General features: G+C 38.0%; 2 protein-coding genes and 1 pseudogene across 3 annotated transcripts; 1 reads left to right on the forward strand and 2 right to left on the reverse strand.

Moving 5' to 3' along the window:
* Positions 1-4,291: 4,291 nt before the first annotated feature.
* On the forward strand, positions 4,292-6,292 carry LOC143596060 (uncharacterized; annotated as a pseudogene). The gene is made up of 5 exons (XR_013146639.1): positions 4,292-4,457; positions 4,537-4,683; positions 5,159-5,269; positions 5,345-5,471; positions 5,553-6,292. The product of XR_013146639.1 is annotated as an uncharacterized LOC143596060 (transcript).
* A 46-nt stretch (positions 6,293-6,338) lies between these two features.
* Positions 6,339-9,171, reverse strand: LOC143596059 (ATPase 8, plasma membrane-type-like). The gene is made up of 6 exons (XM_077074932.1): positions 8,251-9,171; positions 7,929-8,171; positions 7,438-7,846; positions 6,848-7,362; positions 6,596-6,769; positions 6,339-6,511 (listed from the first exon to the last, which is right to left on the reverse strand). Exons 1-6 carry the CDS (start codon positions 9,079-9,081, stop codon positions 6,347-6,349), a joined length of 2,337 nt encoding a protein of 778 aa, XP_076931047.1. The 5' UTR covers positions 9,082-9,171; the 3' UTR covers positions 6,339-6,346.
* A 1,192-nt stretch (positions 9,172-10,363) lies between these two features.
* On the reverse strand, positions 10,364-11,957 carry LOC143596047 (large ribosomal subunit protein eL39x-like). The gene is made up of 3 exons (XM_077074924.1): positions 11,950-11,957; positions 10,618-10,721; positions 10,364-10,542 (listed from the first exon to the last, which is right to left on the reverse strand). Exons 1-3 carry the CDS (start codon positions 11,950-11,952, stop codon positions 10,482-10,484), a joined length of 168 nt encoding a protein of 55 aa, XP_076931039.1. The 5' UTR covers positions 11,953-11,957; the 3' UTR covers positions 10,364-10,481.
* Positions 11,958-12,236: the final 279 nt, after the last annotated feature.

Genomic DNA, 12,236 nt, shown 5'->3' on the forward strand with positions numbered 1-12,236 from the left:
TCTGGTCAGATCTTTTGCCCATACCTCGTCAGGTACAGTACAAAAGATCCTCCAGTATCGTACGGACTGGCTCATTTGGGCGGGAGTATTCCCCCTCCTGCCTTTGTGCGGGATTGTTCCCGGCTTTGCTCATTCCTTCTTCAGGTGACTACTGAATTTATTGAGAGCTAAGTGCCTTGTGCGTGTAGCCTTGCTGCGCGGGTGGCCTTCCCTGATGGCTTGTATCCGCAGCTGCGGGAACAGGCGGAGTACTTCACCATTGGGAGGCATTTCCTGCGGGAACAGCTTGCGTACTGCGCGTAAGGACGTCACGTCTCTGAGCATGGTGGGTCCTGCGGATCCAGTTGGTTTCTGCGCAGACGTCTCTCTTCAAGGTGAGGCATGTTAACCAAAAGTGTATCCAAAATAGGATGAAATTGTTATTTTCCAAAGCTAGTCAATTAAAAACGTATAAGATGGTTAGACTCTATCATTAAGCATCATTTGCGTAGTCACTGAAAACCATGAAAAGTTGATGCCTTTGAATATTTTTTTGGCACGTGTCCTGAACATGCCAAATAGTCGTTCGTTTCATGGACTTTTTTTAAAGGATTTGGAATTGGAATGGAATGGAATGGAATGTTTGAGAATCCCTATCATGTGTTTGGTTGGTTAATATGTATTGGAATTGGAATCTTCTTTATTCTCGTTTTTTTATTTTTTTTATTTTTTTTTTGAAGAACGAGAGAAACGGCGGAAACGTTTTAGTTTTTTCACATTTTTCGTTTTTTAATTTATATTTTGAGTTATGATTTTCTTTATTAATTTTTTCGAATTTTTATTGAAGGGGTTTTTGCTTTCCATAACAATCCTTATAAAATAGGTGGGATTTTAAAATCCCATGAAATGTGGGATTTGATGAGATTTAGTTTCCATTCTCATGCTTTCATTTAATGAAACGAACATATTAATTCATGGGATTTACAATCTTATTCCTTAGAATTCCTTCCAAATCCTTGAAACGAACAGACCTAAAGTAAATGATTGTGCTAGGCTATAGCCAAATCTGCTTAGTTTTAGGACAGAATTGAAATGCTAATACCTAAACACCTATTACCTATATGATAGCATTAAACTTGTCATTACAAAACATTTTTTTAAAAAAAAAGCCCTTTAATGAACAAACATTAAGGAACATAAATGGGCACCTTATCGAACGCTCACGAAAACAATTAAACGAACATACCCTTTGTTCGTGTTCATTCATTTAGTTAATCAAACAAAAACAAAATCATGTTCGTTCACTTATTAAATGAACGAACATAAATGACTTCCCATCAAACAGTTCGCCGAGCGCTTGGTTCCTTATAGCCCCATGTGCAACTAGGGTGTAAACGAGCCGAACCCGAGCTTGACTAAGCTCGTGTAGCACCTTAAGTGAGTCAAAGTCCCGCTACGTCGTGTGACACTAATAGACAGAAGCCTAAAAAAGGTAAAAAAAAAACACACAAAACTCAAGCTCGGCTCAATAACTAAACGATGTTTATTTGAGGCTCAAATAAGCTCTAACTTGTTTCGAGCTCGAGCTCGAGCTCGAGCTCGTTTGCAACCCCTGCTAAAGGAAACATATTATTAATTGTGAGAACGCATTGAACCATTGTACGTTAACGCATAACGTATTGTACCATAATATTAATCCAACCTCAACCTATCTTCTCAACTGTTACCGGCGCCGTCGTCCAAAACCGTGCTAGATGTGGACGTGGCAGTCCAGCTTTCCGGTAATCAGTCAAACATCACGGATTATTATGCATGCCGGAAAATCGCATATTCATCAACGGTCCGTCAGGTACAACTAATTTGATGTTAATTGTGTTTAAATCATTAATGTTTAACTGTTTTAAGCCTACTGCATAATAATAAATTGATGATTATTAAACCTAAACCTAATTTGTTCGCCTCAATTTGAACATCAGATTCATAATTAGAATTATCGAAATTAACCGAAAACCGACGAAACCGAACCGAAACTAACCGAAAACCGGTTAAGTACTGTATTAATCGAAAATCGGTTAACCAAACTATTCATATTTTCATATAATTTTAGCTTTTTTTTTTGAAAAATTGATTTTTATTGGTCCCAACTATTTCATTTTTGTCGGCGCTGGTCCCAACTTTCATTTTGGCTGGCAACGTTCCCAACTTTAATATTCGTTTCTTCCACCAGTCCGCGACTGACGGAGCACTAACTCCGTTATGTTTTTGCTTACGTGTCAATCTGAGTTGTCAAAAAACATCTTACGTGGCAGCCACCGTGGATTATTGTATATAATAATACAGGTTCATCCATAATTCTGCAAACCCTAGAAATCCAATTGATTAATCCAGTCCATGTTTGTTAAAATTAAGTAGGGTTTTTGATTAGTGGATTAAAATGATTCAAAACCATGTTTTAATTACCTCGAATGATGCCGGGAAAGGGGTGAACGAAGTTGGCCGAAGCTCCGAGCTTGGAGGAAGGATTACGGGGTTAAAGAGGATATATCAGTGAGATTTGAGAGGATGAGCAAGTTAACTTGGTGTGTGGGTCCTGTTTATACTAGTAATTGCGATGAAATTCATTAATCAGTGTTAATTGCTTATGGCCGATTTTCCGGTGAAGGTTACGGGAATGAGTTCGACGGTTAAGGAGTTAAAATATAATTAGAATGTTAATTATTGTTGTTTATTGCCGTCTAACTACGTTATTCTAAATTAACGGGTCAAGAACGGCTGAAATGGGGGTGTTTTTTGGTGGTCAGAGCCTCACGCCGTTGCCGGCGGCGGCACGCCGGGAATACGGGCTACCGGGGGGGGGGGTTGGGTTATTTTCTATTAATTTAGTATATTTCAAATTTATAATTTCAGTTTAGACCCTAAAGTTTGAGGTTATATTAAGTATAAATCAATAATCCACGATGGCTGCCACGTAAGATGTTTTTTGACAACTCAGATTGACACGTAAGCAAAAACATAACGGAGTTAGTGCTCCGTCAGTCGCGGACTGGTGGAAGAAACGAATATTAAAGTTGGGACCGTTGCCAGCCAAAATGAAAGTTGGGACCAGCGCCGACAAAAATGAAATAGTTGGGACCAATAAAAACCAATTTTCCTTTTTTTTTTAAATCCATTTCATGTTTTAAACCTCCATTTCATGTATTTCTAAGCAAAAATTTTAGTCCAAGTTTGGTTTTGGTTATTAATCGAACCGAAAACTAACCAAACTGATTTCGGTTATCGGTGGATGACTTTGCGTAAACAGAATTTTGGTTTTCGGTTCTGTTGGAGTAGAATAAACGAACCAAATCGATATATGCTCGCTCTTACACTAAATGGAATCATCCTGGAATGAATTAAGTTGAAAAGTGAAGGTTAATTTTGGAATATAATGAAAATGATGAGTTTGATGATGATGTTAATGTGTAGATATGCAGTGCTTGGTGCTGGCTTTGCAGGATTATCAGTAGCATGGCATTTGTTAGAAGTACACACTTAAACTCTATTTGTATATACATCTGAATTGTGGTTGTTAGCCCTGTAAACGAACCGAACGTTCAGTGAAGCGTTTGGTGGAAAGCAAGCTTCTTTGTGTTCGTTTATTTAGAACATGAACACAATTTTTTATTTGCTTAATTAAACCAACGGACATGAGCACATGTTTCATTCATATATCTACATTCGTTTAACCTGTTTAACTATGCAATTTTATAACTTTTAATAATAGTACATGTATTAGACTTCAATTGGTGTTCGTTTATGATTTGTTTATTTATAATTGTTCATTTGTGTTTGTTTAGATTCTTAACGAATGAACATAAATGAACACGAACATGATCATTTTCTTAACGAACAAACATGCACAAGAAAAGCCGTTCGTTTAATCGCTCGTGTTCGGTTAAAGTTAAATGAGCGAACACATGCATGCCCTCGCTCGTGTTCGTTTGGTTCATTTACAAGCCTAGTGATAATTAGATGCTTTCAGTGCAGAATTTATCATGCTTATAGTTATTGTAGAAGAACGCATACCATTTTCATTAGTTTTTGAAGAAATAGTTCTGATTTTGTTGTATGGGACTTGTTTTGCAGCGCAGTCCTACCGATTTGCATGTCTGCATTGATGTTCTTGATGAAATAGGAATTGGAGGTGGTGCTTCGGGAGTGGCTGGAGGACTCCATCCCTATTCTCCTAAAGGTTACATCTTGTTTCCATTCATGCGTATTGTTAATAAAATTATTGTTTTATTATCATATTTTTTATGTTTATTGCAGTTAAACCTCTTTGGATGGCAGCCAAGTGTTGGGAAGAGACTTTAAGGCTTTTAAGCGTTGCTGAATCGAACAGTGGAGTAATTAATCAGAACTCTAGTGCGTTTATTGCGCGAAGAAAGGGTATTTTGAGACCCGTGGTCAGCTTGAAAAACATGAGAGTGATGAATGATGTAAGCTTTCTAAATGGGTAAATGGAACACAAATTGCAATACAGTTTAATAATGTAATAATTTATTTTCCTTCTTGAAGAATGCTCAGAACTCTCTTGCAAGTTGCAGAATACAGTCTGTTAATGAAGATGCAGCCCGGGATTTAGTGCCTAATATATCTGTACCTTCCAATTTGGCCTTTTATATGCATGATGCTGTAAATATACACCCCCAACGCTATCTTGAGGTGAATATACTGTATGATATTTTATATATATATATATGCATACATACTTTTACCACTTACTGTTGCTTCTTAGAGGCGTTTGGATATGCGCTTTGAAACTTTTTATCTGATTCCATGTTAGGATAAACAGATTGTCCAACATAACTGATTATCTAAGCCCTAAGGGTAAAACAGAATGATCAATTTTCCCTTTCTTTTAACTTGAATTGAGAGGCTTTTACTTCCATTTCGTAAGGTAATCTTTAAGTTTTTTCACAAAAAAAATGTCATTTTTTGATCATTTCATTCCTTGAATAATGAGAATTTGCAAAAATCTAATTATTTGATAATTAAAATTTCAAACAGAAGCATATCCAAACACAATCTTAGACAACCCCTTTTATTATTATTGATCATTTCATTCTGATTATTGTTGAATATGCACATCTCGTACACCCATATAGTGCTTAAGATATGGATATTTCATCATGGCTAGGCTCTATATATAGCTTGTGAAACTCTGGCAAAAGAAATGTCCAATACAGGACTTGGTGAAAGGAGATAAACTTTCACAAGAGGTCTGTTGACCGTCTCTTTGCATTAGAAGGTAATATATGCAATACATTTTGGAGTTCCTTTTTATGTATATGTCTCAAAATGTTTCGTTTGCTTCCTTTTATAGGTGAATATGATGCTGTTATTGTATGTTTGGGAGCCAGATCAACTTTCCTTCCAGAACTTTCAGGAAAGTTACCATTAAGGACTTGTAGAGGCATCATTGCACACTTGCATCTGCCCAACAATATCAGGTATTTAACAAAATAGGATTCAAAATATCTCATTCGTATGTGTATGCATTTATATTAAACTTATGTTATAAAATGTTTCAGAGAAGACTTTCTAGAACATAGTCCTTCAATCTTATCAGATGCATGGATTGCCATCCAGAATCCTCGAAACGTATACGTGGGGTCCACATGGGAATGGAGTTCTTGTAACTATTGTCAAAAAGTGTCAACAGAGGAAGCTTCTAGAGCTTTGGAAGAACTTATACCAAAAGCATCTGCAGTTTATCCAAACATATCAAAATGGGATTTTGATGGAGCGCGTGCAGGTCTAAGAGCAATGCCGCCTCTTACTGGTAACGGGTCTCTTCCGCTTTTAGGTCAAATAGATGATCTTATTGGTCAAACTCATAAGACCAAGTTTTGGTTATTTTCGGGTCTTGGGTCTAGAGGTCTGTTGTATCATGCCTGGCTCGGGAAGTTGATGGCACAAGCTGTAATTTCTTGTCATGAGGATGTTATTCCTTCCGAATTGACCTCTTGGAGACCAAAATTAATCAAAAAGTAGTAATTTTTCAAACACAAAAGAATTCACTTAGATACAGAATTACATAAAAAGAAAAGGAAAAAAAAATGCATCATCGAAAGAAAACTCAAAAAAGCATATGTAAACGTTTCTTGTTGATCAATCCCTTTCTTCTACTACGCTTTCATGAAATTTACACATCTTTTCACCTACCGTGTTCTTCCACGGTTGTTTGTGGTGGTGTTAGGTGGTGGCAACCACCAGCCTCACCATTGGCTTCACATGCCCTAGGATACAATATCCCTAGAAAGATCTTAAATAATATCCATCTATTTTTTATATGTTTTTTGTTGTGTACATTGTTCCATTACATCTAACTAGACTTCGCGTCCAATGCTGCATGGATAATAAATTTAAGAATATCTAGAGGAATGTAGGTAACAATACTGAACAACCATATTACTGCCGCCCATCCCCATCCAATTCCTTGCATCTCTGCAAAATCCCAGTCAGCATATACTGCTAGAAGTGTAGCCACCTGCATATATAAAACACATGAATGTTAAACGCAACTCAAATCAAATAGTTGGTAGCTAAGGTGGCTAAGGTAGTTGATTCTTACTATCTGAGCTAGTGCGAATGCAAGCATGAGCAATGAGCTAGGGCATTCAAGGAATGACCAACTTTGAGACCTCGTCACAAAAATAAGCGCCTGGCTAATAATACTCACTTGAAGGTATAGTTCTGCAGTGGCCTCATCATCATTTCCAACAATCGATCGAACACCAAAAAGCCTCTGAACATCAAAACTTGTTTATTATTGTCGTGGATTTCTTATAAAAAAGCATAACTGTAACAAGTGACAGTGACTTACGGGGAAGAGGTCGGTTTTAGCAGAGAGCCAAAAGAACAAAACTGTAACGAGTGAAAGATAGGTCCCGAGGACGAAACCAGTGGCGAATATTTCATTGAGCCACCACGCGTCGGGGAGGGGTGACGGTTTAACCCGGTCAGTGGAGATCATCATGATGGTGCTGTCATTAAGGATGGCAATGACGAGAATCATGAACGGTGAGAAGTCAAACCTCCATATGACAACAATGAGCATGAACCCCAACACGATCCGGATGGTGATTGAGACGGCATAGATCGTGTAGTTTTTCATCCTTTGAAAGATGCATCGGCTTGTCAGTATAGCCGCCACTATCACGTTAAGCCCCGGCTCGGTTAGGATTATGTCAGACGCGCTCCTGGCCGCGTCTGTGGAGCCTGACACCGCTATTCCGATGTCGGCCCGCTTAAGTGCTGGTGTGTCATTCACACCGTCTCCTGTCATACCGCATATGTGTTTCCTCTGTTGTAACCTCTTGACGATCTCGTATTTATGCTCTGTAAGAATGCAAACTTAGTGTTTGTGAAAATTACGGTTTGATAAATAATACAGTTGAGTATTGTATTATGTACCGGGGAAAACTCCGGCGAAGCCATCAGCCTTCTCAATGAGGTCATCGATTGCGGAGCTGTTATTATAACCGCCTTCTGAGAGAATTGAAGAAGATGGATACATGTCAGTACCCATACCTAGTCTTCTACCAGTTTCTTTCCCGATGGCAAGTTGGTCTCCGGTTATCATTTTAACTTTAACACCGAGTTCTAAAGCTCTTCTAATCGTCTTGGCGCTATCGTGTCTTGGTGGATCAAAAAGTGGCAACAATCCTACAAACTCCCATGGTGTGCCTGCGCTCTCCTTTGTCTTCTCAGGTACAGTTTGTCGAGCCACGGCTAGAGACCGAAGACCTCGGCTTGCGAACCCGTCAATGACTTCCTGAGCTCGCTTCAGTGTTTCGCCGCTGAGTTCGCAAAGTTCGATGATCTATCAAGAAATTTAACGTTATCAATTAATAGTTTCAAAATGTTGTAATCGGAAGGAAAACGTTAAAAAGGTGACTTGTTACTTGTTCTGGTGCACCCTTGCTGACCCGATACCAGTCACCCTTGTTGTCAATGTAAGTTATGGCGGTGCGTTTATCATTGGGGTTAAACGGTAGGAAGTGGACCTCTTTGATCCCGGCTCGAGCCTCTTTTGGATCACCCAACATGTTGACAGTGCAAGCATCAATCGCGTCTTGGTTTTCAACCCTTGAAGCTCGAGCACCATACAGCACCACCATATCCCTATCGCTATCCTTGATGAAAATCTGTAACAAATTTTGATCATTTAGATAACCGTAAAGTGGTTGACTTTTCTGTATTGACCAAGAAAACTAAAAAACAGACCTCTATTAACGATTTGTCAACTGTTAGCTTGTTAAGAGTGAGGGTACCGGTTTTATCGCTACAAAGAATATCCATGCCCGCCATTTCTTCAATGGCGGTCATCCTCTTGGTGATGGCACCTTGTTTTGAAAGGTGGTGGGACCCGATTGCCATCGTGACAGACAAAACTGTAGGCATGGCAATCGGGATACCACCTATCAAAAGGATTAATAAGTTATCGATACCATCTCTATACGGTCGTTGTTGAATCACGTATATCACCACAAGCTCAATGGCCATTCCGATCGCAATCGAGCATATGCAAAAGTTACCGATGGACGTTAAAACCTGCTGGAAATGACCGGCTGAGTCAGTGCTGTTCACAAGGTGAGCCGCCTTCCCAAAGAAGGTCCGGACCCCGGTGCCTACAACAATCGCTTCAATTTCACCTTGCTTGCACGTCGAGCCAGAGTACACCGGGTCCCCAGGGTTCTTGTTTACAGGAACTGACTCACCAGTAAGGGCAGATTGGTCAATTTTCAAAGTATCACCTTCAAGGAGACGAGCATCGGCTGGGATAATATCTCCTAACTTAACACTAATAATATCCCCGGGAACCAATATGCCTGCATCTTGTTCGCTCCATTTTCCGTTCCTTAAAATCTTGGCTTTCGGGGCTAGGCTTGCCATTAGGGCGGAGGCGGCATTGCCTGCGTTGTTTTCTTCTATAAAACTAATGGTTGAGTTGATCAGAAGCAGCGCGACTATGCCCACAAAATCCGGCCAATCCGGCGGCCTGCCGCCACCGTTGGCTAATACAATGGCCATTAGGCTGCAATTTCCATCACCCATGAAAGGGGATTCCACATGAATCCTAGAAACTTTAGCAACTTATTTTCCTGTTTCAAACATTAACAAGTCAACCTAGTTAACAACAGACAGGGTGCAGACTCATGTTTTCGAGTTTTCTTAAAAAATAAGGTAAACAACATGCCTCTTTCTCCTCAAGCTTATTGGGGCCGAAGATGTCGAGCCTCTTAGCCCCTTCATCGTCGTTCAAGCCCTCGCGCGTACAGTTTAAGATCGTGAAGACGTCATCGATTGGGATTTTTTCAAGATCAATTTGGTTACTTTTAACTTCTTGTAAGGAATTATCAGACATTGTGACTGATTGGTAGAAAAGATAATTTAAATAATATAATAATAATATTATTATTAAGTAAAAAGTCGGGCCTCGCGACAACCCCTTGGGTCCTCCACCATGCTTATGAACACAGTAGAGGTCGTGGTCGTATATAAACACGATTAGAGGGAAATGTTGAAGCCCTTTTTTGTTAAGGGTAACCAGATTCTTTATATCCTTCCTCTGTTGCATACATACCGTTTTGTTTTTCTCATTTCCACAAAATTAGGACTGCAATTAATAAATTGAGGGTAATCCATTAACATTTATGAATGTGTGGAGCATAAAATTCATCTCATTTTCCAGAAGTGAATGGCTTTATAAAAACCACCCTAATTATAGTATAACTTTAATGTTGTAGGATAATAACAAAAAGGATTTGAATTACTTATGTACTTGTATAGTTGTATATCTTTTCAAGAATATGTTTACATTTAAAATTAATAATGTCCGGCGAGCCGTTTGACAGGGAGTTTGTTTCGTTAATACATGGATGAACATGAAAAGGGAATTTTGTTCGATTAACTAATTGAATAAATACAAATAGAGTTTCCAATGTATTCATGATCGTTTGATAATGTGTTTATATTCGTTCATTAACATATGTTTGTTAATGTTACTTTTCTAAAGTTTTTTGTATTACAGTTCAAACTAATATCAACTTGTAATCGTGTGTATGGTTGTGTTCGTGTTCAGTTATAAAACGAACAAACATATATTTGCAATCGTTTGTGAATAGTGGTGTTCATTAGTTTATGTTCTTTGTGTTAGTTATAAAACGAACAAACTCATTTCCTTAATTACCATATTTTCATTGAGTTATGCATGTGCAAACTGTCGGTCCATGTATTTGGATTTTGGACCAAGGAACCCGTTTCAGTTGCGTGCTTTTTTTTACTACATGGGTGACAACGATCACTTGTTGCCGATAATTGAGCTAAATACCAAACATGCAAATTGTGAAATAAATCATCATAGATATTGAACCGTCTACAATCATTTAAGGTACACGAAAGAACAAAATGTGATCAAACAAAATCATAAACGTTTAACATAAAATAAAACATCATCAAAAGCACCTCAAAAACCCAAGCTTGGTTCTGCGCCAATGCCTGCGCTTGGCATTGTACCTGAATAAAAATAAACTTGTTAATAAAAATGGCATCTTTCTATAAAATCAAGATTGTTACAAAACTAATTATGACCTAATGGTGTTGTCGGTTCTCATCCGAATCCAGTGAGGGATCGGCCTGTTCTGCCTCATCTTCTTCGCAAGCTTCTTCTTGATCATGAAAGTCTTGTGGGACGGCTGTATTAAAACAAAACGCATGAGCTAAAAGAATACATCCAGAAGAATTTATAGCGTGCTATTCGTAATTGTTTCGAAATTGTTTTAAGACCAGTTACACAACCTAAAAAAATCATCTAAAGAAATTTGTAGATCAAGTTACTAATCACAAAGTCAAACATCTATAGATACTCTAGATGTCTAGCACCTGGAAACCAAGTTTATGATGTTCAAACACTGCCCAAACCAGCTGGTTCGACTGGATTTGAAAACCTGGGTTTCACAGTTCAACTTACTGTTTGGAATCCGCCAAAAAACCAAACCGACCCAAATGACAAAAAAAATGTATATATACATTTTAATCAATATAATTCTAACAAAAACAAAAAAATAATTTATCATGTAAAAAAACTAGCAGATATAACATGTACAAATATTTTTAACTATAATACATAAAAATTATAACTTTAAGCCGGTCTGACCAAACCGAACCGTATAAATTACAATGTTAACAATTCCTAAGTGAAATGTGTGTTGGTCATAGTTGTCAATAGCGGTGATACCGGGCGCTATAGCGCGCTACATAGCGATGCGGCTATAGGCCGCTATACACTAAATATCGGTCATTTAGCGTGATTATAGCGGTATTTAGGGTTTTTTATTTTATTTTATATTTTAATATAAAAAATTGTAGAAACTTATTTTTTAGGCTTGTTTATCGACCAAACAGCTGCACCTTCCACAAGTTCCACCGTAAAAGCTTATTTTGCGAATATAAACCTTAATTATTTGCTTAAAAAATTTTTACTCCTTAATCACTAAATATGAAATAGCGGTCGCTATTTACCGCTATTCGCTACGTAGCATATAGGTGGCCCGTCGCTATTTACCGCTATTCGCTACGTAGCATATAGGTGGCCCGTCGCTATTTACCGCTATTCACTAACAAAGATCGAACTAACTAGTTTATCTTTATAATAACTAAATCATCTACAAGATGTAAATTCAACCACCATAATCTGACTACTTCATGTACCAAATCTAAAGTCAACACTCCAGAAACTGCAATAGTGACAAAAATGCCCAAATTTAACTATAAATTAAGCCATAAAATATTGCAACTACTCAATTTGAACACATAATAATAATAATAATAAACCATAAATTAGGGATCTTTTAGCAATCAATCAATCAAGGAAAACAAAGTTAGTAAATTATAAAGAGAATAAAAGAAGATATAGAAGATTACCATGGCTGCTTCTTGGTGCAGTTAGATGGCAGCAGCGGCTGTGATGTGATGTGATGATGATGAAGGTTTTGTATAAGTTATACATACCTAGGATGCGTGACTGTCTGTGGGTGGGCTTCAAATGCAGGCCCAGTGACATAACCCGTCAGTTTCTAAAAACCACGACCCATAACTTTTTACCCGGACTCGGGACGGTTTTGTAAAAATCGCTAGTCCGGTGGTAGGACAGGGACTAGTGATTAATTGAATCGGGATTTAATGAATAATTTTCAATTTTATATATACAT

The sequence above is a fragment of the Bidens hawaiensis genome, unplaced genomic scaffold (genome assembly GCF_021521415.1).
Source record: "Bidens hawaiensis isolate Kalapana, Puna unplaced genomic scaffold, B.hawaiensis_p1.1 tig00045987_1, whole genome shotgun sequence".
NCBI lineage: Eukaryota > Viridiplantae > Streptophyta > Magnoliopsida > Asterales > Asteraceae > Bidens > Bidens hawaiensis.

Bases quoted from the DNA above. Each gene is read 5' to 3' on its own strand.
- LOC143596047 (XM_077074924.1), bottom strand. The intron at 10,543-10,617 runs GTCATAATTAGT...ATTTTTATTCAG, and splicing joins AGAACCGACAACACCATTAG to GTACAATGCCAAGCGCAGGC.
- LOC143596059 (XM_077074932.1), bottom strand. From the start codon at position 9,081: ATGGGTGATGGAAATTGCAGCCTAATGGCCATTGTATTAGCCAACGGT. The intron at 7,847-7,928 runs GTAACAAGTCAC...ATTTCTTGATAG, and splicing joins GCAAGGGTGCACCAGAACAA to ATCATCGAACTTTGCGAACT. The intron at 6,770-6,847 runs GTAAGTCACTGT...TTTGATGTTCAG, and splicing joins CTAAAACCGACCTCTTCCCC to AGGCTTTTTGGTGTTCGATC.